This window comes from Orcinus orca, chromosome 9 (assembly GCF_937001465.1).
Source record: "Orcinus orca chromosome 9, mOrcOrc1.1, whole genome shotgun sequence".
NCBI lineage: Eukaryota > Metazoa > Chordata > Mammalia > Artiodactyla > Delphinidae > Orcinus > Orcinus orca.
The window spans coordinates 6,340,626-6,366,958 of record NC_064567.1 but is presented as its reverse complement, the minus strand read 5'-3'; the positions used below and the strand labels follow the sequence as shown (position 1 = coordinate 6,366,958).

General features: G+C 40.0%; 1 protein-coding gene across 2 annotated transcripts; it reads left to right on the top strand.

The window, feature by feature from the left end:
- Nucleotides 1-1,087: 1,087 nt before the first annotated feature.
- GIMAP4 (GTPase, IMAP family member 4) lies at nucleotides 1,088-23,557 on the top strand. 2 transcript variants are annotated; one of them, XM_012537256.3, is made up of 4 exons: nucleotides 1,088-1,242; nucleotides 18,165-18,263; nucleotides 19,338-19,391; nucleotides 21,819-23,557. In XM_012537256.3, the coding sequence occupies exons 3-4, from the start codon at nucleotides 19,352-19,354 to the stop codon at nucleotides 22,742-22,744; spliced, it is 966 nt and encodes a 321-aa protein (XP_012392710.1). In that variant the 5' UTR covers nucleotides 1,088-1,242; nucleotides 18,165-18,263; nucleotides 19,338-19,351; the 3' UTR covers nucleotides 22,745-23,557. The 2 variants fall into 2 exon arrangements, with proteins under 2 accessions (XP_012392710.1, XP_012392709.1); XM_012537255.3 differs by lacking the exon at nucleotides 1,088-1,242 and adding an exon at nucleotides 16,403-16,486.
- Nucleotides 23,558-26,333: the final 2,776 nt, after the last annotated feature.

Below are 26,333 nucleotides of genomic sequence, written 5' to 3'. Positions count from 1 at the left end.
GCAGAGGATTTTCTCTGGAGATGCTCTAACCTTTAGGGGAGATTCCTTCAATTACCCACTCGGGAAGAGGGACCTTGAAGTGTGAGGTTCTGAATGAGGGGGAAGTGAGGAGATGACTGGATCATGTGTCTCATACTCACTTCTTCCACGAATGCCCTGCTTTCAGCCCTACAGCCCCATCCCCTTGGAGCGGAAATTTCTGAAGCCCACCTCCCCGAGGTGCTTCCGTCAACGTCCGCGGGCACCTCAGGACAGCCTCTCTGGGGCCATGTTGGCCGTGGGTGTTCTGCTCCGATGCGTCCTTCCAGAAGTCTGTTGAAACCTCTTGTCTCTGATACTTATACTCCTAATTGTCTATGACATCCTGGTTTTTATTAGGGTTTGCAGAAAGAGAACGTCTGTGGTCGATAATTGATCTCAGTTCATTATCCAGAAAGCTTGGCATATGGCCAGTTTGCTATCTGGACGCTGAAATCCCTGATCTCCTGTTAAATAGAAGTAAAATGTAATGAGAGAGAATGAGCAACATTTACATATTTATATTTACACAGAATTATTTGTGGCCATTTACAACTCGGAAATAGAGAAATTCTAAGACAAATTTCAAGTTGCTATTACTTCCAAATGGGCAATGATAAAAAATTGACTTGTTAAGTTTTCTTTATAAAGTTTAGGCTTTTAAAGTGTAGTGAAATAACTGAGGACATGGAAAGGAGACGTGACCCATAGGCCAGAGCCCCTCTGCAAGGCAAGGGGCTGGCACCCCTCGGCAAACCGAGGGCGGGTGAATAAGCCAGGACTGCAGGCAGTCCTGGATACTTTGGGCACTGATCCATGAAATGACCTCAGTATAATCAGAGCACAAGGAAACGTCCTTGTGCTACTTCAGTATAATCAGAATGATGGGAACACACGGAGATGTCCTTGTGCTGCTTCTGAGCTCAAGGACGCGTAGCACGGCATGTCTTCAAGAAAGCCCACTGTTGCTTGTATAATCAATAGAAGCCTATGTTGCTGCTTTGGCATTTCTGGAATGTTAAGAAAACAAGTCTTAAGATGTAAACATAGATAATGCGTAAATAAAAGCTACCACAGCAGGACAGACGGCGCTGTTTTGCCTGAGCGAGAGGCAGCCCTCTACTGCTGTGCTTCGGCACAGTTCATCTCGAGTGATGAGGTTGCTTTCGGAAACCCTGTCATAAGATAAACTGCAACATTTGGCGCCCGAACAGGGACCTGAAGGTAAGCAATCGCGTGATGGCGGGACCGAAGGGGAAATTGGTCCGCTCAGAGCGAAACCTTCGGCAACAGTAGAGTAACTGAAATGGGGAATTCCCATTCAGTAGAATTTCAGTACATTAAACTCCTGAAACAGTTATTACGGAGTTCAGGAGTGAAAGTGAAACCAGAATCTTTTGATGAATTGATGAATTGTTTGCGCTGGTACGTAAATATTGTTACTGGTTTCAACCTACTAGTCATAACCAGTTGAGTTTAAAAGTTTGGAAACAGGTTATGCGAACCTTAAGAAGAGCTCATCAGCATGGAGACCTTATATCTGTCCGTGTTTGGTCTCTCTGTAAATTAATTTCCCTTGCCCTGGAACCATCATAATCTGAAACTGAAAGTAAATATGGGGCGCGTCCTCAGCGTCCGAATCCTGCTCCCGATCACTGCTGCTTTTCGTACTCTGCCCCGTGAGTCTCCTATAGAGGACCTTCCTCCGCCTCCTCCTCCCCTTGTGTCCGAGACAGGAGAGGATTTTTCGGATTCCAGTGATGAAGGGGCTTTTTCTGATGATGATAAAGGTTAGGAGCAAGCTAGCAAACAAAATGAAATGCCACTTTCTCAACAGAATGAGATTTCTGATATACTTTCAAAGTTGGAAAATTTGATGGCTAAATTGGAAGAAAATAAAAACAATGCTACTGAACCGCAACATGTAACTAAAACAGGGAAAGATTATACTGGGCTTGGATATCCAAATTTAGGATAGGGGCCACTGCTCGAAAATTTGCATTACCATTAAAATGGTTGAAGGATACCCCTATATGGACAGAGCAGTGGTCCTTAACTCAAGAAAAATTACAAGCATTACACCAATTAGTACAAGAACAATTAATAGCAGGACATATTGAAGTATCCACTAGCCCTTGGAATTCACCTGTTTTTATAATCAAGAAAAAATCAGGAAAATGGAGAATGTTGACAGATTTACGAAAAATTAATGAGATTATTCAACCAATGGGGGCATTACAACCTGGAATTCCATCTGCTGCAATGCTCCCTCGCAATTGGGAACTTATGATTATAGATTTGAAAGACTGTTTTTTACTATACCATTACAACCTCAAGACTGTGAAAGATTTGCATTTACTGTACCAGCCTTAAATCAAGAACATGCAGCTCAGAGATTTCAATGGAAAGTTCTCCCTCAGGGGATGTTAAATAGTCCAACTATGTGCCAATTTTTTGTTAATCAGCCTTTGGAGGAATTACATCACATGTATCCTGAGGCACTTAGTCTCCATTATATGGATGACATTCTATTTGCTCATCCCCATCAGCAAACATTACAGCAGATGTTACAACAAGCAGAGTTGAAATTTAAAGAATGGGGTTTACAGATAGCTCCTGAAAAAATTCAAAAATGTGCTCCCTGGCAATAGCTTGGACAAATTGTAACCAATACTCAGATTATTCCTCAGAAAGTACAAATTAGACGAGATTCTCTTGTAACATTAAATGATTTTCAAAAATTACTAGGAGATATTAATTGGTTACATCCTAGCCTAGGAATTCCTACTTATAAGTTACAAAATTTATTTCACACCTTGGAAGGCGATCCAGCATTGAATAGTCACCGTGGACTTTCTCCCCAGGCGGAACAAGAACTTAAATGGATAGAAAAACATATACATGATGCACAGTTGAATCGGATTGAATCTCTGGATCATTTAGGACTTACTGTATTTCATACTCCTCATTCCCCTACTGGATTACTACAACAACACAGTAATCTCAGAAATTGGATATTTTTAGCTCATAAAGCTCAAAAAACATTACAATCTTATGTACAAAAAATAGCTGATGTTATTATTAAAGGTAGGTTACGATTAAGACAATTATGTGGTCAGGACCCACATAAACTTATAATCCCTTTTTCAAACAAAAAAATACAAACTCTTTTTCAGCTGGAGGATAACTGGCAAATGGCCTGTGCTCATTATATAGACAAAATACATAATCATTATCCTTCTGATAAACGTTTACAATTTTTAAAAAAAGACTAATCAGATTTTGACAAAAATAGTTCAATCAGATCCTGTTATAGGACCAACCTTTTTTACTGATGCCAATAAAACAGGAAGAGCAGGATATGCTAACAGTCATAATCAAAAGGTATTACAATCTCCATATGTTTCAGTTCAAAAAGCAGAACTATTTGCTGTAATACTATTGTTACAAGATTATCCAACTGCTCTTAATATAATTACAGACTCACAGTATGTGGAATTTACAGTTAAAAATATTGAGACCGCTTTTATCCCAAATGATGGATCAGAACTGCACTCTTTATTTTTGCAACTACAACAGATACTTAGACTACGTACTGCACCACTTTATATTACTCATACTCGTGCTCATACTCATTTACCCGGCCCATTGGTAGCTGGAAATGATTTTATTGATACTTTAGTGGGTACTGTACAATTAGCTACAGCAGAACATCACAGATATCATACTAATGCCAGAGGATTGAAAAATAAATTTAATCTTACATGGAAACAAGCAAAAACTATTCTCCGTACATGCCTGCAATGTGCTGCCATTAATCAACCTTGTTTGAATATTGGAGTTAACCCTAAAGGCTTATCTGCTAATGCTATCTGACAAATGGATGTAACTCAATATCCTGGTTTTGGAAAGTTAAAATATATTCATCATTCTGTAGATACCTACTCTCATTTTTCATGGGCACCTCCATTATCTTCTGAAAAAGCTGATGCTGTAATAACTTATTTATCAGAAGCTTTTGCTGTTATGGGAATTCCCGACAACATAAAAACCGATAATGCTTCTACATATCTTTCTCAAAAATGTCAAACCTTTTTTGCAACACATAATATACAGCATGTTACAGGCATCCCAGGAAACAGTGCGAGACAAGCAGCAGTTTTCAGCTTTATTGAATTTTAATTTGCATAAAATAAAATTCATGCATTTTTTTTCAGTAGATTCAATAATCAGTTAAACAATATTTCTAAGCTTGGTATTGATGTATATATGTGAGCTTATATATGAGCCTGTAATGAGCTTATATATGTGTATACACAGTGCAACGAGTATTCATTTTATTTACTTATTATTTACTTACTTATTTTTACCTTTTGATCCCTTTCACCCACTTCTCCCACTTCCACCTTCAGCCCCCGCCTCTCGCAACCACCATGCTGTTCTCTGTATCTATGAGCCTGGCTTTTACTTTGTCTAGATTCCACATATAAATGAGTTTGTACACTATTTGTCTTTCTGTCTGATTTATTTCACTTAGCCTAATGCCCTGAGATCTATCCATGCTGTCACAAATGGCATGATTTTCTTCTTTCTTGTGGCTGAATACTATTTGTGTGTGTGTGTGTATCTCCTTTATTCTTCCAACCATCAGTGGACACCTAGGTTGTCTCCATATCTTAACTATTGTAAATAATGCTGCAATGAACATCGGGGTGCAGATATCTCTACTAGTTAGTGTTTTCATTTTCTTTGGATAAATACCCAGACGTGAGATGGCTGGATCGTATGAAGTTCTATTTTTAATTTTTTTGAGGAACCTCCATTTGGTTTTCCACAGTGGCTGCCCCAATTTATATTCCTACCGACATGCATAAGGTTCCCTTTTCTCCACATCCTCACAACACTTGTTATTTCTTGGCTTTTTGATGTAGTCATCCTAACAGGTGTGAGTTCATATCTCATTGTGTTTTCTTTTAATTGGAGTATAGTTAGTGGACACTATTATATAAGTTACAGGTGTACAATATAGTGATTCACAATATGTAAAGGTTATACTCCATTTATAGTTATTGTAAAATACTGGCTATAGTCCCTGTTTTGTACAATGTATCCTTATATCTCATTTTATACCTACTAGTTTGTACCTTTTAGTCCCCTACCTCTATATTGCCCCTCTCCCCACTGGTAACCACTAGTTTGTTCTCTGTATCTGTGAGTCTATTTCTTTTTTGTTCTATTCACTAGTTTGTTGTAGTTTTTAGAGTCCACATATAAGTGACATCACACAGTATTTGTCTTTCTCTCTCTGACTTATTTCACTTGCATAATACCCTCCAAGTCCATCCATGTTCTTGCAAATGGCAAAGTTTCTTTCTTTTTATGGCTCAGTAGTATCGCATTGTGTCTATATATATACCACATTTTCTTAATCCATTCATCTGTTGATGGACACTTAGGTAGCGTTCATGTCTCGACAATTGTAGATAATGCTGCCGTGAACATCGGGGTGCATGTATCTTTTCAAATTAGTGCTTTTGTTTTTGTTTTGTTTTTTCAGATATATACCCAGGAGTGGAATTGTGGGGTCACATGGTACTTCTATTTTTAGCGTTGAGGGGCCTCCATACTGTTTTCCACAATGGCTGCACCAAGTTACGTACAGGAGGGGTCCCTTTTCCCCGCATCTTCACCAACTTCTGTAATTTGTGTTCTTTTTGATGATAGCCATTCTGACAGGTGTGAGGTGATCTCTCATTGTGGTTTTGATTTGCATTTCCCTGGTGATTAACGATGTTGACTATCTTCTCATGTGCCTGTTGGCTATCTGTTTGTCTGCTTTGGGAAACTGTGTATTCAGGTCTTCTACCTGTTTTTAAATCAAGTTGTTTGTTTTTGATGTCGAGTTGTATGAGCTGCTTCTATATTTTGAACATTAGTCCCTTATGTGTCATATCATTTGCAAATATTTTCTCCCATTCTCTAGGTTGTGTTTTTGTTTTGTTGATGGTTTCCTTTGCTGTGCAAAAGCTTTGAAGTTTAATTAGGTCCCATTTGCTTACTTTTGCTTTTATACTATGTCCTCTGCTTTAGGAGACAGATGCAAAAAAATATAGCTGCGATTTCTGTCAAGAGGGTTCTGCTTATGTCTTCCTCTAGGGATTATATGATATCCAGTCTTACATTTAGGTCTTTAACACAATTTGAGTTTCTTTTTGGCTATGGTGTTGGAAAATGTCCTTATGTCACTCTTTTACATGTAGCTGTTTAATTTTCCCAGCACCACTTATTGAAGAGAACGTCTTTTCCCCATTGTATATTCTTGCCTCCTTTGACCATATGTGCATGGGTTTATTTCTGGGCTCTCTGTTCTGTTTCATTAATCTATGTGTCTGTTTTTGTGCCAATACCATATTGTTTTCATTACTGTAGCTTTTTAAATAGTATAGTTTGAAGTCAGGGAGAGTAATTCCTCCAGAACTGTCTTTCTCAAGATTGTTTTGGCTGGACTTCCCTGGTGGTGCAGTGGTTAAGAATCTGCCTGCCAAGGCAGGGGATGGGGCGTAGCCCCCGCTTGCTGCAACTAGAGAAAGCCCGCACACAGCAACAAAGACCCAATGCAGCCAAAAATAAATAAAGAGAAATAAATAAAGGAATTTTAAAAAAAGATTGTTTCCACTTCTCTGGGTCTTTTGTGTTTCCATACACATTTTAAAATTATTTGTTCTAGTTCTGTAAAAAATGCCGTTGACATTTTGATAGGGATTGCATTGAATCTGTAGATTGCCTTGGGTAGTACGGTCATTTTAACAATCTTAATTCTTCCAATCCAAGAACACAGTATTATCTTCCATTCTGTTTGTGTCATCTTTAATTTCTTTCATCAGTGTCTTATAGTTTTCAGAGTACAGGTATTTTATCTCCTTAGGTAGGTTTATTCCTAGGTAGTTCATTCTTTTTGATGCAATGGTAAATGGGATTGTGTTCTCAATTTCTCTTTTTGATAGTTCATTGCTAGTGTATAGAAATGCAACAGATTTCTGTGTATTAGTTTTGTATCCTGCAATTTTACTGAATTCATTGATGAGCTCTAATAGTTTTCTGGTGGCGTCTTTAAGATTTTCTATGTATGGTATCATGTCATCTGCAAACAGTGACAGTTTTACTTCTTCCTGTCTGATTTGGATTCCTTTTATTTCTTTTTCTTCTCTGATTCCTGTGGCTAGGACTTCCAAAATTATGTTGAATAAAAGTGGTGAAGGTGGGCATCTTTGTCTTGTTCCTGATCGTAGAGGAAATGCTTTCAGCTTTTCACTGTTGAGTATGATGTTAGCTGTGGGTTTGTCATATATGGCCTTCATTTTGTTGAAGTATGTTTCCTCTATGTCCACTTTCTGGAGACTTTTTATTACGAATGGATGTTGAATTTTATCAAAAGCTTTTTCTGCATCTATTGAGATGATCGTATGATTTGTATTCTTCAGTTTGTTAATGTGGTATATCACACTGATTGATTTGCAGATGTTGAAAAATTCTTGCATCCTGGGATAAATCCCACTTGATCATGGTGTATGATCCTTTTAATGTATTGTTAGATTTGGTTTGCTAATATTTTGTTGAGGATTTTTGCATCTATTTTCATCAGTGATATTGGCCTGTGGTTTTCTGTTTTGTGATATCTTTGTCTGGTTTTGGTATCAGGGTGATGCTGGCCTCATAGAATGAGTTTGGGGGTGTTCCTCCCTCTGCAGTTTTTTGAAACAGTTGAGAAGGAGAGCTGTTAACTCTTTCATAAACGTTTGGTAGAATTCACTTGTGAAGCTGTCTGGTCCTGGACTTTTGTTTGTTGGGAGTCGTTTAATAACTCCTTCAGTTTCATTACTGGTTATTGGTCTGTTCATATTTTCTATTTCTTCCTGGTTCAGTCTTTGGAGATTGTACCTTTCTAAGAATTTTTCCATTTCTTCTCTGTTGTTCATTTTATTGGCATATATTGTTGTTCATAGTAGTCTCTTATAATCCTTTGTAACCTTTTATATTTCTGTGGTGTCAGTTGTAACTTCTCCTTTTTCATGTCTGATTTTATTGATTTGGGCCCTCTCCCTTTTTTTCTTGATGATTCTGGCTAAAGGTTTATCAATTTTTTTTATCTTTTCAAAGAACCATTGTTTAGTTTCATTGATCTACTCTATAGTTTTTTAAGTCTATTTTATTTATTTCTGCTCTAATATTTATGATTTCTTTTCTTCTCCTAACTTTACGTCTTGTTTATTCTTCTTTCTTTAATTCCCTTAGTTGTGAGGTGAACTTGTTTATTTGTGATTTTTCTTGTTTCCTAAGGTGAGCTTGCATCATTATAAACTTCCCTCTTAGAACTGCTTTTGCTGTGTCTCATAGGTTTGGGATTGCCATATTTTCATTTTCATTTGTCTCTAGGTATTCTTTTCATTTCCTCTTTGATTTCTTCAGTGATCTATTGGTTTTTAGTAGACTATCATTTAGCCTCCACGTATTTGAGTTTTTTAGTTTCTTTTCTTGTAGTTGATTTCTAGTCTCATAGCATTGTGGTCAGAAATGATGCTTGATATGATTTCAGTTTTCTTAAATTTACCAGGGCTTGTTTTGTGGCCTAGCATGTGATCTAACCTAGGGAATGTTCCATGTGCACTTGAAAAGAATGTGTATTCTGTGGCTTTTGGATGGAATGCTTTCTATATGTCATTGAGTTCATCTGGTCTAATGTGTCATTTAAGGCCAGTGTTTCCTCATTGATTTTCTGTCTGGATGACTTGTCCATTGATATAAGTGGGGGATTAAAGTCCCCTACTATTATTGTGTTACTATCAATTTCTTCCTTTATGTCATTAATATTTGCTTCATGTATTTAGGTGCTACTATGTTGGGTCCATGTATATTTGCAATATTTTTTCTTCTTCTTGGATCAATCCCTTGATCATTATGTATTGTCCTTCTTTGTCTCTTGTAAGAGTCTTTAAAGTCTATTTAAGCTGATATAAGTATTGCCACTCTGACTTTCTGTTGATTTCCCTTTGTGTGGAATGACTTTTTCCATCCCCTCACTTTCTTTTCTTTTTTTTTAATTGGTGTATAGTTGTTTTACAATGTTGTGTTAGTTTCTACAGTACAGCAAAGTGGAGTTCCCTGTGCTATACAGCAGGTTCTTATTAGTTATCTATTTTATACATATTAGTGTATATATGTCAATCCCAATCTCCCAATTCATGCCCCCCTCTCCCTCTTTCGCCCCTGAGTTTACATACATTTGTTCTCTACATCCGTGTCTCCATCTCTGCCTTGCAAACCAGTTCATCAGTACCATTTTTCTAGATCCCACATATATGCCTTAATATACGAAATTTGTTTTACTCTTTCTGACTTACTTCACTCTGTATGACAGTCTCTAGGTCCATCCACGTCTCTGCAAATGACGCAATTTCGTTCCTTTTTATGGCTGAATAATATTCCATTGCATATGTGTACCACATCTTCTTTATCCATTCGTTTGTTGATGGACATTTAGGTTGCTTCCATGACCTGGCTATTGTAAATAGTGTTGCAATGTATATTGGGGTGCGTGTGTCTTATTGAATTACGGTTTCTCTGGGTATATGCCCAGTAGTGGGATTGCTGGATCATGTGATAATTCTATTTGTAGTTTTTTACGGAACCTCCATACTGTTCTCCATAGTGACTGTATCAACTTACATTCCCACCAACAGTGCAAGAGGTTTCCCTTTTCTCCACACCCTCTCCAGCATTTATTGTTTGTACATTTTCTGATGATGCCCATTCTAACTGGTCTGAGGTGATACCTCATTGTGGTTTTGATTTGCATTTCTCTGATAATTAGTGATGTTGAGCAGCTTTTCATGTGCCTCTTGGCCACTTGTATGTCTTCTTTGGAGAAAGACATTAAGGTCTTTAGGTCTTTATTTAGGTCTTCTGCCCATTTTTGAATTTGGTTTGTTGATATTGAGCTTCATGAGCCGTTTATATATTTTGGAGATTAATCCTTTGCCCATTGTGTCATTTGCAAATATTTTCTCCCATTCTGAGAGTTGTCTTTTTGTCTTGTTTATAGTTTCCTTTGCTGTGCAAAAGCTTTTAAGTTTCATTAGGTCCCCTTTCTTTATTATCGTTTTTATTTCCATTAGTCTAGGAGGTGGCTCAAAAAAGATCTTGCTGTGATTTACGTCAAAGAGTGTTCTTCCTACGTTTTCCTCTAAGAGTTTTATAGTGTCCAGTCTTACATTTAGGTCTTTAATCCATTTTGAGTTTATTTTTGTGTATGGTGTTAGGGAGTGTTCTAATTTCATTCTTTTACATGTAGCTCTCCAGTTTTCCCAGCACCACTTATTGAAGAGACTGTCTTTTCTCCATTGTATATCCTTGCCCCCTTTGTCATAGATTAGTTGAGCACAGGTGTGTGGGTTTATCTCTGGGCTTTCTATCCTGTTCCATTGATCTATATTTCTGTTTTGTGCCAGTACCATGTGGTCTTGTTTCTTGTAGCTTTATAGTCTGAAGTCTGATGTCAGGGAGTCAGATTCCTCCAGCTCCGTTTTTTCTTTTTTTTTCCCCTCAAGATTACTTTGACTCTTCAGGTTCTTTTGTGTTTCCATACAAATTTTAAGATTTTTGGTTCTAGTTCTGTAAAAAATGCCGTTGGTAATTTGATTGGGATTGCATTGAATACGTAGATTGCTTTGGGTAGTATAGTCATTTTCACAATATTGATTCTTCCAATCCAAGAACATGGTATATCTCTCCATCTGTGTCGTCTTTCACTTCTTTCATCGGTGTCTTATTGCTCTCTAAGTAGAGGTCTTTTACCTCCTTAGGTAGGTTTACTCCTCGGTATTTTATACTTTTTGTTGCAGTGGTGAATGGGATTGTCTCCTTGATTTGTCTTTCTGATCTTTTGTTTTTAGTGTATAGGAATGCAGGAGATTTCTGTGTATTCATTTTGAATCCTGAAACTTTACCAAATTCATTGATGAGCTCTAGTAGTTTTCAGGTGGCACCTTTAGGATATTCTATGTATAGTATCACGTCATCTGCCAACAGTGACAGTTTTACTTCTTTTCCTATTTGTATTCCTTTTCTTTCTTTTTCTTCTCTGATTGTATTGGCTAGGACTTCCAAAACTATGTAGAATAATAGTGGCAATAGTGGGCATCCTTGTCTTGTGCCTGATCTGAGAGGAAATGCTTTCAATTTTTCAACATTGAAAATGATGTTTGCTGTGGGTTTGTTGTATATGGCCTTTATTATGTTGAGGTAGGTTCCCTCTCTGCCCACTTTCTGGAGAGTTTTTATCATAAATGGATGTTGAATTTTCTCAAAAGCTTTTCCCGCACTTATTGAGTTGATCATATGGTTTTTATTCTTCAGTTTGTCAGTGTGGTGTATCACATTGATTTATTTGTGGATATGGAAAAATCCTTGCATCCTGAGGTATATCCCACTTGATCATGGTGTATAATGCTTTCAATCTATTGTTAGCTTTGGTTTGCTAATATTTTGTTGAGGATTTTTGCCTCTATTTTCATCAGTGATATTGGCCTGTAGTTTTCTGTTTTGTGATATCTTTGTCTGGTTTTGGTATCAGGGTGATGGTGGCCTTGTAGAATGAGTTTGGGGGTGTTCCTCCCTCTGCAATTTTTTGGAAGAGCTTGAGAAGGATAGGTGTTAGCTTTTCTCTAAATGTTTGATAAAGTTCACCTGTGAAGCCATCTGGTCCTGCACTTTTATTTGTTGGAAGATTTTAAATCACAGTTTCAATTTCATTACTTGTGATTGGTCTGTTCATATTTTCTATTTCTTCCTGGTTCAGTCTTGGAAGGTTATAGCTTTCTAAGAATTTGTCCATTTCTTCCAGGTTGTCCATTTTATTGGCATAGAGTTGCTTATAATAATCTCTTATGATGCTTTGTATTTCTGCGGTGTCTGTTGTAACTTCTCCTTTTTCATTTCTAATTTTATTGATTTGAGTCCTCTCCCTCTTTTCTTGATGAATCTGGCTAAAGGTTTATAAATTTTGTTTATCTTCTCAAAGACCAGGTTTTAGTTTCATTGATCTTTGCTACTGTTTTCTTTCTTTCTGTTTCATTTATTTCTGCTCTGATCTTTATGGTTTCCTTCCTTCAACTAACGTTGGGTTTTGTAGTCCTTTTAGGTGTAAGGTTAGATTGTTTATTTGATATTTTTCTTGTTTCTTGAAGTAGGACTGTATTGCTAGAAACTTCCCTCTTAGAACTGCTTTTGCTGAATCCCATAGGTTTTGGATTGTCATGTTTGCATTGTCATTTGTCTCTAGGTATTTTTTCATTTCCTCTTTGTTTTCTTCAGTGATCTCTTGGTTATTTAGTAGCATACTGTTTAGTTTCCATGTGTTTGTGTTTTTTATGTTTCTTTTTTCCCTGTAATTTATTTGTCATTTCATAGTGTTGTGGTCAGAAAGGATGCTTGACACAATTTCAGTTTTCTTAAATTTACTGAGACTTCATATGTGACCCAATATGTGATCTATCCTGGAGAATGTTCCATGTGCACTTGAGAAGAAAGTGTAATCTGCTGTTTTCTGATGGAATGTCCTAGAAATGTCAATTAAATCTATCTGGTTTATTTTGTCATTTAAAGCTTGTGTTTCCTTATTAATTTTCTGTTTGGGTGATCTGTCCATTGGTGTAAGTGGGGTGTTAAAGTCCCCCACTATTATTGTGTTACTGTCGATTTTCTCTTGTATAGCTGTTAGCATTTGCCTTATGTATTGAGGTGCTCCTATGTTGGGTGCATATATATTTATAATTGTTATATCTTCTTCTTGGATTGATCCCTTGATCATTGTGTAGTGTCCTTCCTTGTCTCTTGTAACAGTCTTTATTTCAAAGTCTATTTTATCTGATATGAGTATTGCTACTCTAGCTTTCTTTTGATTTCCATTTGCATGGAGTATCTTTTTCCATCCCCTCACTTTCAGTCTGTATGTGTCCCTAGGTCTGAAGTGGGTCTCTTGTAGACAGCATATATAGAGGTCTTGTTTTTGTATCCATTCATCCAGTCTGTGTCTTTTGGTTGGAGCATTTAATCCATTCATATTTAAGGTAATTATCAATATGTATGTTCCTATTACCATTTTCTTAATTGTTTTGGGTTTGTTTTTGTAGGTCCTCTCCTTCTCTTGTGTTTCCCACTTAGAGAAGTTCCTTTAGCATTTGCTATAGAGCTGGTTTGGTGGTGCTGAATTCTCTTAGCTTTTGCTTGTCTGTAAAGCTTCTGATTTCTCCTTCAAATCTGAATGAGATCCTCACTGGGTAGAGTATTCTTGGTTGTAGAATTCTTGTGTTCATCTTGGTTGATGAACTTTAAATATATTGTGCCACTCCCTGCTAGCTTGCAGAGTTTCTGCTGACAAATCAGCTGTTAACCTTATGGGAGTTCCCTTGTGTGTTGTCATCTTTCCCTTGTTGCTTTTAATAATTTTTCTTTGTCTTTAATTTTTGTCAGTTTGGTGACTAAGTGTCTCTGAGTGTTTCTCCTTGTGTTCATCCTGCCTGGGACTCTCTGTGCTTCCTGGACTTGGCTAGCTATTTCCTCTCCCATGTTAAGGAACTTTTCAATGATAATCTTCAAATATTTTCTCGGATCCTTTCTCTGTGTCTTCTCCTTCTGGGACCCCTATAATGTGAATGTTGGCATGTTTAATATTGTTCCAGAGGTCTCTTAGGCCGTCTTCATTTCTTTCCTTTCTTTGTTCTTTATTCTGTTCTGCAGCAGTGATTTCCACCATTCTGTCTTCCAGGTCATTTATCCGTTCTTCTGCCTCAGTTATTCTGCTACTGATTCCTTCTAGTGTACTTTTCATTTCAGTTACTGTATTGTTCATCTCTGTTTGTTTGTTCTTTAATTCTCCTATGTCTTTGTTAAACATTTCTTGCATCTTCTCAATCCTTGCCTCCATTCTTTTTCTGAGGTCCTTGATCATCTTCACTATCATTATTCTGAATTCTTTGTCTGGAAGGTTGCCTATCTCCACTTCATTTAGTTGTTTTCCTGGGGTTTTATCTTGTTCCTTCATCTGGGACATAGTCCTGTGCCTCTTCATCTTGTCTGTATCTCTGTGAATGTGGTTTTTGTTCCACAGGCTGGCGGATTGTAGTTCTTCTTGCTTCTGTTGTCTGCCCTTTGGTGGATGAGTCTATCTAAGAGGCTTGTGCAAGCTTCCTGATGGGAGGGACTCCATCCCCTCACTTTCAGTTGGTGTGTGTCCTTATATCTGACATGAGTCTCTTGTAGACAGTATATATATGGGTCTTATTTTTGTATCCATTCAGCCACTCTGTGTCTTTTGATGGGAGCATTGAGTGCATTTACATTTTAGGTAATTATTGATATGTATGTTCTGACTGCCATTTTTTTAATTGTTTGTGTGTTGTTTTTGTAGGTGTTTTTATAAATTTCTTTTGCTTTTGTCTCTTCTCTTGTGATCTGATTACGATCTTTAGTGTTATGTTTGGATTCCTTTTTCTTTTTTCTCTTTTCCTTTTTCCGTGTGTGTGTGTGTGTGTGTGTGTGTGTGTGTGTGTGTGTGTTTGTGTGTGTGTATCTATAATAGATATTTGGTTTGTGGTTACCATGAGGTGTATATATATATATATATATATATATATATATATATGATTGTTTTAAGTTGCTGATCTCTTAATTTCCAACGCATTTTTAAATCCCTGCTTTTGCACTCTCCTCCTCTCATTACTGTTTTTGACATCATATTTGACATCTAATTGCTTTGTGTGTCCCTTAAGTGCTTACTGTGGATATAAATTATTCTACCGCTCTTCTCTTTTAACCTTCCCACGAGCTTCGTGCGTAGATGATTTCCCACCTTTATGTTTGCCTTTACCAATGAGCATTTTCTGTTTCGTAATTTTCTGGTTTCCAGTGGTGACTTTTCCTTTTTCTCCTAGAGAAGTTCCTTTAACATGTGTTATAAAGCTGGTTTGGTGGTGCTGAACTCTTTTCCCTTTTACGTGTCTGTAAAGCTTTTGATCTCTCCATTAAATCTGAACCAGAACCTTGCTGTGTAGATCCTTTGTAGGTTTTTCTGGCCCCGTTGGCTGCCAGGCCCTGGCTTGTGCTCTGGCTGCTGGCCTGCTGCTGGGTGGGGCTGGCATTCGGTGCAGCTGGCTGTGGGACCTGTGGTGCTCCAGGGCTGGTGCTGGCCCACTGGTGGATGGGCCCAGGTTTGGGGTGGCTGCCTGAGTGTGCAGGGCTGGTGCCAGTTTCCTGGTGAATGGCATTGAGTCCTCTCATGGCTGGCTGTTTGGCTTGGGAGGCTCTGGGACTGGTGCCAATTGGCTGGTGGGCAGGTAAGCCCCTGGCAGGAATAGGCTAGAGGGAAGACTCTAAGAATGGAGAAGACTCCATTCTATGACAGGTGTCCTTGTCATAGAGTAAACTCCCCAAAACAGCTGCTGCCAGAGTCTACGTCGCTAGGGGAGTCCTCCTTGCCTCCTGCCTCTCTGGGAGGCTCTCCAGGATCAGCCAGTGAGTCTGCCCCAGGCTCCTTTGAAATTACTGCTTCTATGCTGGGTCTCAGAGCATGGAGATTTTGTCCGTGCCCTTTAAGAATGGGGTCTCTGTTTCCCACAGCCTTCTTGCTCTCCCACGTGCAAGCCCCTCTGGCCGTAAAAGTCAGATATTTTGGGGGCTCGTCATTCTGGTGCAGGATCCCCCAGGCTCTGGAGCCTGAAGTGGGGCCCAGACCCCTTGCTCCTTGGGGAGAACCTTTGTAATTGTAATTATCTTCCCATTTATGTGTCACCTACCTAGGTGTGTGGGCCTTGACTATACCTCTTCCTATCTGTCTTGTGGTTCCTTCTTTATATCTTTAGTTGTGAGAAATCTTTTCTACTAGTTTTTAGGTCATAATTGCTTTCTAAATAGCTGTAATTTTGGTGTGCCCATAGGAAGAGGTGAGCTCAGGGTTTTCCTACTCCACCGTCTTGGCCACACTCTGAGTGGCAACTCTCTGGTTTTGACCCAGTGGTTTTTTCTCAAACTTCACAGCATGACCCATATTTCTTCCCTCCCTATAGAGTCTTTGCATGGTCTGATATGGTAGCAACTAGGCAGATGTGACTATTTAACTTTAAATTAATCAAAATGGAATAAAATTAAAAATTCAATCACACTCATCACATTTCATGAGCTCAATAGCCCATGTGGCTCAGGGCTACCAAACGGAGTCACACAAAACAATCTCATCATTGCAGGAAGTTCTGGTGCTGCTAGGTGATAAGGTGGGCAGGTCTCTTGCATGAGCAAGTTTGGACAGCTCCTCCCCTCACTTCCTCTCTCCTCTTGCTTCTTGATAGCTTAGTGTCACCTCCTGGTTTAGCATTGCTTTCAAAGTCAGAGGAGGGAGCAGGACCCAGAATTTTTTTAGGTAAGGGAATAGGGGTGTTTGTGGGGGTGGAAAGAGAGGGAGGGAAATGTGTGATTTGGTGGAGGGGGGACTTCTGGATCTATATCTTAAAACTCCCTGCAAACTTGCTCTCAGAATATATTTCTCATTGGTTCCTGCTTCCCATCTTTGCTGATTTTAGGCAGTAATCTGTTTTGAAGGCTGAGCTCTACAAATTGATAACTCTTTCAGCAGTCACTGCTCAGAGGATACTTGTATGAAAAAAATGATTGTTTTCACCATTGATAGAATTTATAAGTAAAGTTGAAGCTTTCACGGTTTGTGTTGGCTGAGCAGACAGAATTAGCTGTGTGCGGAGCTGGTGGTGAAAAGAGCACTAGGAGATGTAAGAGGCGCAGTCAGCAGCCCCGTGTCACAAAGCCAGCACACGGTCAGGATCCAAGACTGTCTTACCTAGTTAATGATCTGCTCAGAGCTGCCCCTTTGGACCTTCCTCCTCAGGAACTGTCCCGCCGTGGACTTCACCCAGAGTTGGGGAAGGGGAACTTTTAGGAGATAGGAGGAGGGAAATGCCAGCCCATGTTACTATCTACAGTTCAGGAGAATCTGGGGATGCATGGGTGCTTCTTCCTTAGGCAGTAGGAGGAGAATTCAGCCATCCAGTGTCAGTATGGAGAGAAGTTCAGACCTCTGATTTTACATCAGATTTAGGAGAAAGAGAACAGCATTAAAGAATGCTGAAGAGAAAGTCCACAGACTGAATGGAAACACCATTCTTAATGGTGTTTAAGAAACACCCCAAACCTTTTGTTTTCCTAGTTCTGGTATCTTACTCCTTCTCCTGAAATCAATCACCAACATCAACTATGTGACCAAAGCTGATTTTTTAAAAATTCTGTGATTTCTCCTCCCAGTTTACAAGAAGCTGTTTCCTACTTCTTATTCCTAATCCACTTTCAGAGGAAGTGCCTGTCTTTCTAACAGTGTTTGAAATTTGTATTTGTTGGCTTCCTATCAGACATGCTTTCTTTAACAACTAGCATTTCAGCCTGTCCTACTTAAAATCTGATCTGCTAAGAGTTCTTCAAATGGCTTTCTCTGTTGCCCAACGTTAGTAGGTAGCAATGAAAGAAAACCTTTAAAACGTATTACCGTGTTTCAAGGATGCTAGGTGTTGTTAATAAGGAAAGGATAGGGGACTTCCCTGGCGGCACAGTGGTTAAGCATCTGCCTGCCAATGCAGGGGACACAGGTTCAATCATTGGTCCGGGAAGATCCCACACGCCATGGAGCAACTAAGCCCGTGTGTCACCACTACAAGACCTGAGCTCTAGAGCCCATGAGCCACAACTACTGAGCCCACGTGCCACAACTACCGCAGCACACGTGCCTAGAGCCTGTGCTCCGCAACAAGCGAAGCCCCTGCAGTGAGAAGCCCACGCACTGCAATGAAGAGTAGCCCCCGCTCGCCGCAACTAGAGAAAGCCCCCGCACAGCGATGAAGATCCAATGCAAAATAAATTAATTAAGTTTTTAAAAAATAAGGAAAGGATAATCTTTTTCACAAGCCAGATTAGGCTGGACGTAAAGCTCAATCAGAGAGGAGGCAAGAATCAGGGGGATTTGTTTTAGTCAATTCATTTATTTAACAAATACTTATTGAGATCCATGCTTTGTCCAACATTGTGCTTGTCCCTAGGGAATAACGGGGCAGACAAGACACAGACGGTTCACCATCACAAAGCTTACAGTCTACGAGGAGACAGTAAAAAAATCAGACGAACAACTTCCTATTGTGGTACGTATTCTGTAGAAACCCTTGGAGTGTGGCTAGCACAAACTCCACACCAGAGCTAACTTGTTGGTTGGTGATGGGGATGGAGAAGCCCTCTCTGGAGAAATAACAGAACACTGTGGCCTCAGGGCTGAGCAGAAATGAGCTGGGCATTGGATGGGTGTGGGAGTGCTCCAGGGAGGGGGAAATATTCCCCAAAGGTCTAGGAGCTGGAGGGAGCTTAGAGGATTCAGGGGACATTGAGGAGACCAGTATGGCTCAAGTCTTTTGAAAGAGAGAGAGAGAGTAATTGATCATGCAGGGCCTTTTGGACCATTCCAAGGGTTTTCAACTATTTGAACAATAAAAAGCAAAAGGAATCCATTAGGGAATTTAAGCAAGGAAAAAAAAATCAAATTTCAGTTTTAAAAAGCTGTCTGATTATTGAGTGGAGAAGGGATTGAAGATGCAGTATCAGTTGGGAGCCTATTACCTTTACAGTCAAATGACAGTGGGTTGGATTAACATGGAGATGTGGAGAAATGGAGAGTTTTGCATTTTTTGGAAGTAAAATCAATAGGATTTGGTGACAGACCGATGAGCAAGTGAGGAAGGAAGTGTTGTGGATGTGACCCCAAGATTCTGCATGAGCCATTTGGGGGTGCCGTTTACTGAAATGGGGACCAGGCTGGGGATGGAGGTCAAGGGCTCCATTTTGTCTGAGTTCTCTGTGAGATGCCCATAAGGTTGCCAACTGGACAAGTTGAATGGGGATTTGAAGGTTTGGAACTCTGAGAAGGGTCTAGGCTGCAGGCTGCGTACAAATGGCATTCAAAGCAATAATTCACTGAATAGAGTGGGCGAGGGCACCCAGAACCAGTGCCGAGGAAGGCCCTGAAGCACTTACATTTGTGTAAAGAAAAATGAACAATCTGAAAGTGAGACTGAAAACAGAGAATGGAGAAGTATTGAGAAATCGAGTAGCAAGCAAGTTTATGAAAAGAAAAAGAAACTGTTGGTTACATGAGGTTGACATTTCCAGTTTCCAGTTACTCTCCATTTACCTGAAATGACATAGTTGTTTTTCTTTATTTCCAGGAATTCAAACTACAATGGCAGCCCTTTACCCCAGCAACTCCAGGACCAGCCATGGTGAGAGACTGCTCGGGGCTAGGCCGGCCAGGCTTGGGGGAGGAGGGCTGGGTCTCTCCTGTCCCGTCAGTCAGCCCCCCTCTGCACAAGAGCAAAACATTTTCAACCACATTTCTTATTTTCCCTTCGTTTACTCTGCTCTCTCATTTCTCTTGACCCTCTACGCCTTCTTCTTGTGATGTAGCTAAACAGCTAAGAGGAAGAGAGTTAGAATACCCTGATTGATCCGGACTTGGTGAGGTTTCTTATGTGCTACTTCCTACAGCGTGGACACACCAGAACAGTGGGCTGTAGCCTCCCTGATTGTTTCTCTGCCCCTCTCTTCAGCCCAAGAGAGGATTGGGAAGGAGGAACGTGGATGTAATTAATTCCTCATTCAGTTCCTTAAATTCCCTGCTGCTGGTGGCCTCACTATAACCAACAAATTCAACAGACTGATCACGCCATTCCTCACATAACCCTGCCTCTACTCCCTTACCCATAGACATTGATTATATCGTTTGAGCTTCTGCTGGTTTAGCAAACCACCCCACAATTTAGGAGCCTAAAACATCAACCGTTTAGCTGGCTCTTGGTTTTCTGGGTCAGTTGGGCAGTCTTTGGGTCTGGATCAACTTGGCTAATCTCAGCCAGACTCACTCATGCATGTGTGGTAGGCTGGTGGTTCAGGATGCAACTGGATAATCTTGGGTAGCCTCATGGACATGTCTGGTAGTCAGCAAGCTCTTGGGCAGACCAGGGGGACAGGGATAACAGGCCCTTGTGTCCCTCATCTAGTAGGCTAGTCCAGGGCAGTTGTAAGGTTCCGAAAGCAGGAAGAGAAGGCAAACTACAGTAAGTCAGCACTTTTGGAGTCTCTGCCTGATCATGTTTTCACGATCTTACTGTCCAAAGCAAGTCACGTGGCCCAGTCAGATTCAAGGGTTGGAGAAACGGACCCAGCCTCTTGATGAGAGTAGCTGCAAATCCACATTCCCAAGAGGCATGAGTACAGAGAGGGAATAATTCATGGCTGTGTCTGCCACCTATCGTAGATCGCCGTCCATTTGCTGTCAACACTGGCCAATTGTTGCAGTGTTGGCACTGGGCCTTGGGGCCTTTTTATCTCGCCAGCCATGATTTTCCTACGTCCTGTCTCTAAGGTCAACCAATGCCCTCAGGATATCCTTAGGTTGGAATCTTCCATTGTGATGCTAAGTCTGAACTCCCATCCACATTTTTCCGTAGGTAATCTTAGCCATCCGTATCCAGTGTTCTCAGCTTTGGGAAATTTACTTCCTTCACCCCAGGATTCTGGTTATCAAATGTGAGAAACTCTGCCTTAGGGATCCAGGGATCAGCAAAAACTTCACCATAAAGTGTGTGGGAGATGGGGATGAACTACAGATTTTGTGGAAGCCAGAGTGGGAGGTTCTGCAATTTCCCTCTTCTGTTTGATTGATATTTTTAAAAGAGTATTCCACTTTACGGAATAGACTGAAAGGGCCAAAGCGGAAGTAGAGAGACCAGTTAGGAGACCACTGAGGCATGGACGGGGATGTAACTTGGGCTAGTATGATGATCTTCAAAATAGAGAGAAGCGAACGGATTTGGAGCCAAGAGAACCTGGTGATGGGTTGGATATGGGAAGAAGGGGAAAGAGAGGAGTCAAGGGTGATGCCTAGATTTTTAGCCTGAGGAACTGGGTGACTGGGGATGATAGCTCTGAAAACGAATTGGAGTTTGTAACAGTGTCTATAAGGGTGTAAGCGGGATAATGTATGGATTGTCTCAAAGCAGAAATAGGTAGTTATAACACAGGATTCCTCACGCAGGAATCAGTCTTACATTCAAGGGCTGGCTGGCAGGGTCTGTCTTCTCGGGAAAACAGCCTCTCAAACGTGATTGCCATTTCTCTTCCCGCCGGTCCTGGGTCTATGCCTAACAAATCGGGCAGACTTTGACTTTATAGACACGTTAAAGAGATATGCAGAGACCTGCTGAATACAAACACGGAAAGAGCTATCAGATGACTTGGTATGTTACTTAAGGTTTCAGTTGCTGTGCTCTGCTGCTCTGATTATTAACTTCGAACTTTCCTAGGAAGTAAAATACGCAACGTCAATTTTGTGTTACTTCCTATGTTATCTTATGAAGAACAGCTACCAGTAGCAGCTCAGAGTTCTCTTAACCATTTTGTTTCCTCCTCTGTGGGCTACTTACCTACACAAGGTCACAGTAAGAAGCTCAGGGGGGATGCTGAAAAGTACCTGGGCAGTCCCCAAAGACTGCAAGAGGAACACGAGCCCAGAGGGCTTTCTATAGACATCCCTTGAGTGCGGAGGACCCTAGCAGGCAACAGAGAAGGGCACCAGTGGGCAGGAGCCTTGCAGGGGAGACGGTTGAAGTTCCTTCTAACACTACGGCTTTTGTTTCCTGTTGTGCCAGGGCTTGGAAACCAAGACCCCAGAGATTCACAACTGAGACTCGTCTTAGTGGGTAAGACTGGGGCAGGAAAAAGTGCAACAGGAAACAGCATCCTCGGAAAGAAAGTGTTTCCTTCGGGCTTTTCTGCAGTATCCATCACCAGGTCCTGTAAGAAAGGAGACAGCACCTGGAACGGGAGGGAAGTCGTCGTTGTGGATACGCCAGGCATCTTTGACACAGAGGTACAGGATGCTGACACTTGCAAGGAGATTGCTCGCTGCATGGCCCTGACCTCCCCAGGGCCTCATGCTCTCCTCCTCGTCATCCCACTGGGCCGATACACGCCGGAAGAGCAGAGAGCCACGGAAAAGGTCCTGGAAATGTTTGGAGAGAGAGCTAGGAAACACATGATTCTCTTATTCACCCGGAAAGATGACTTGGAAGGCACCGATTTCCGTGATTACTTAAAGGAAGCTCCAGAAGTCATTCGAGAGCTGATGGACAAGTTCGGAGACCGCTACTGTGTGTTCAACAACAGGGCGACGGGAGCTGAGCAGGAGGACCAGAGGCAGCAGCTGCTGGTCCTGGTTCAGCGTGTGGTCGCAGAGTGCAAAGGCAGGTGCTTCACGAACAACATGTATCAGAAGGTCGAGGAGGAGATTCAGAAACAAATCCTAGTGATACAAGAAAATTACAGAGCAGAGCTAGAGAGACAGAAAGCGCAGATAAGACAGGAGTACGAAGAGAAAATCAGAATGCTGGAGGATGAACTAGAACAGCAAAAGCAAGGGATGCAAATGAGGAGGGAGTTGGCAGAAAGGGAGGCTTTCTGTGCTGCAAGGCAGCAAAATGCCAGACACGAAGTTGAGAATCAGAGCGGGATACTTGAATTCATCTTAGCCCTGTTGAAGATTGTTTCTTTGGTTTTCTCTCTGTTCAAGGATTAAACATTAAGATCCAACTTCATGAAAATGTGTCTATACTTCCTGCATATTTTCAGCTGGCCCTGCCCCATGTAAGTCAGAGCATTCTCGTTTTTCTGTCTCTCAGACTCTCAGGACTAAGGAGAGTAAAGCTCACTGCTGGGAATTGGTATATGTCGATTGATTTAACAGGGGAGGGACAAACTCTCAATCTGTGAAACTCCAAAGCACAACGTATTGATGCTCCCTAATTGTGAATTCTTTCTCAGAGACACAGAGAGAAGGAATGCAGGAGACCAAAGAAAATGACCCCAAGCTTTCTCTGTTTATCCCTAGTAAATGTTTCTCCTCTAGATTCTTTCTAGATTGGTAGGTAATCTCCCCCTGTGGTTTCGTCTCACTTATTTTACCCTCAGAATCACAGTGATCATCTTAACCTTATAGTTTATGAGAAAGATCAATTCTTTGCATTAGTTAAGCTTATAGATGGAGATGTTTATAGAATTCTTTGTAGATGAATGGAAATTTGTTTACTTACAATTTTACAGAAGGACTCAATTGTTCCTTATCATCTGCCCATTGACGAACAGAGTTGTCTGGAAGATAGATCTTTCAGAACTCAACTATGTGAAATGCGAGAAAGAGTGAAAGATAGAGATTCAACAGATAAGAGAACAATGTTTGGTATATTCAGATGTATCTGTAGAAACTCTTTGACCAACACCAACCAATTTGCTGAATAACCAGTTCTCTCCTTTTCTTGGGAAACTAACTGCTATCCCACCCAGTTGAATTGTTTGCTTATTGTTATTATAATAAAACTTTTCTGTTCTCTCATATTTGTACAAAATGGAATCTTTTTTTTTTTTTTTTTTTGGAACATACTACCACTATTTCTTCTAAGAGCACAGGGATGAATTATAGTCTTTTGTAAAAGTTCAAGATGATTTTGGAAGTAGTCTTGGTCTACCCTCTAGACTTCTCCCTTTCTCCTTTTCCCTGGAAGGTTTCAGCCACATTCTCAACACCTCTGACAGTCAGAGACTACATTGCCCTTGGTCTCATTCATTATGTGTTGATAGAAATTACACGTGACCTACGTTTCTGAGACCTTTGTGGCTTTCCTGATGCAACAATTCTTTTTAATATATGGATAAAAATAGCTAAGTCCCTATCCCTTTTCTACTCTTCTACTGAGTACTCTTCACCTAATAATTTCTAGGCTTCCCCAAAGCACTTTTCCATGTTCTACCAACGTGTTCTGGTGGTCATATGTGACCTATGCCAACTCTCCTTGCTCTGTCACCTTAAAATCGTCTTCTCCATGTCCTAACCCATTTTGCTCAAACTAGGGCATATGTCTCTCCATGATTTCCCCCAAACACAAAGGAGTTTAGACTGTACACTTAATAAAAATCAGCAAAGGCTCACGCATATGAGAAGCACCGTGCAAAGAAGCACATGATTCCTTTAGAGGTAGTCGCTCTGAGTAGAGAGATTTGGATTCACTCTGCAGAAGGTGGGTGATCTCTGTCTCTACTGTTTTCATCATTGGCGTTGTAGTCAAAATTCTGAGATATGAATTTAATGTGCTATTGTATTACAACCTTCTACTGACAAATGTTTAACCAAAGAACCACATACACCTCCCAAGAAAAAGTAAATACAGGCTTAATACGAAGAAAATTCTAACGTCAGTGGTTATTTTCTGTGTAAATGCATTCAGTTATTCTTACCCTTGCCTCCGAGTTAATGCTGTAGATGAGACAAAGAAAAAGGTTTTGCTCTTGACTAGCAGTTAGGAAATGAGAAGCCCGTGTGACATATCCTGAGAGCAGCTTTGCCTATTTGCCTCCCAGGGCAGAAGGCAGACAGATTAATGAAACTGTGCATTGTGACTAATACAATAGAAGAATGAAGCATGTTCTCTTCTCTCAAGACTTTTGGGAGTTCATACCTATTCATCTATTTATTAACATTCATTGGTTGTTTGTACTTGGTGGTAGGTTTTATACGAGACACTGAGAATCTAGAGATAAGTAAAACAAAGTCCCTTTTGAGACTGGCTTCATTCACTTAGCGTAATGATCTTGAGAATCATTCATGCTGTGTGTACCAAGAGCTTGTTCTCCTTTATTGCTGACTAGTATTCCATCTTATGGATGTCCCACAGTGTATCACTTCTCCTTTACTTATTCTTATACCCCTAATTGATTGCTCTTGTCAAATTGCGTTTGCTAAAACCTCCATTATAATGTTGATTAGTAGTGGGTGGGTATACTTGCTTTCTTCCTGGATACGCCCTCAGTGTTTCCCAATTAGGTAAGTGAGATAGCTGCTGAGCTACAGTAGTACATGTATTTGTGTGTGTGTAATCATGTTAAACAAGTATCCCCCAATCACTATTTTCTTGAGGGTTTTTATCATGAATGGCTGTTGAATTTCATTAAAGGCTTTTAAAAATTCATCCATGAGAATTATCATGGTGAATGATATGAACAGATTTCCCAATATTGAACCAATTTTTCATTTCTGTTTTCTATCCCTCTTGGTCAGGATGTATCACATGCTTGATGTGTTGGCACCTGTTTGCTAATATTTTATTTAGTATTTTTGTGTTGATATTCACAAGAGATATGGCTCTATAGTTTTATCTTTTTGTACCATCATTATCAGACTTAGGTATCAATGTTATATTTGTTTTCAAAAAGCAATTCGGAAATTTCTCATCGTTTTCGATGCTCTGCAACAATTTAAAGAGCACTGAAACTATCTGGACTTAGAAGGTTTGGAAGAATTTCCATGCATAACAGTCTGTCCCTGGTGCTTACTTTGTGGTGTGGTTCCTTAATAGCTTTCTCTAATTCTTCCATGTACACTGGTCTATCTTCTCTCTCTAGGGACTTCCCTTGCAGTCCAGTGGTTGAGATTTCATGTTCCAATGCAAAGGGTGCAGGTTTGATCCCTGGTTGGGGAGCTAAGATCCCACATGCCTTGGGGCCAAAAAACCAAAACATAAAACAGAAGCAACATTGTAACAAATTTAGTAAAGACTTTTAAAATGGTCCACATCAAAAAACCTTTTAAAAATATTTTTAAAAATAAATTTGTCTCTAATGGAGATAAGTTTGGTAATCTGCATTTCCCTAGGAAATTATCCATTTCTTCTAGGTTTTCAAATTTATTTGCAAAAAGGTTCTAAATTTTAAAATTGTCTTCAATTTCAATGGTTGTTCCTCTTGTCATTTTGGAAGTTTTATTTGTGCCCTTTTCTCTTTTTCTCCTGAATAAGTTAATGAGTAGTTTGTTAATTTTAAATTTTTTCAATAAACCAGGATTTTGATTTATTAATTAGGTGTATTTTTTTCTCCACTACATTAATTTTTGTCTTTCATACTTGTACTTTCTTTTGGTTTACCTTATTGTACTTTTTCTAGCTTTCTTGGAAGTGAGAATTTAATTCATTTTCTTCTTTTTTTTAGTTGAAGAAGTTTTTGGTGCAATGCTTTTTACTCTGATCACTTCTTTTTTTTTTTTTTTTCTGTACGTGGGCCTCTCACTGCTGTGGCCTCTCCCGTTGCGGAGCACAGTCTCCAGACGCGCAGGCTTAGCG

Excerpts from the sequence above, each read along its gene's own strand:
- GIMAP4 (XM_012537256.3), top strand. The coding sequence starts at position 19,352 with ATGGCAGCCCTTTACCCCAGCAACTCCAGGACCAGCCATG. Across the intron at positions 19,392-21,818 it reads CAACTCCAGGACCAGCCATG|GGCTTGGAAACCAAGACCCC; the intron begins GTGAGAGACTGC and ends CTGTTGTGCCAG.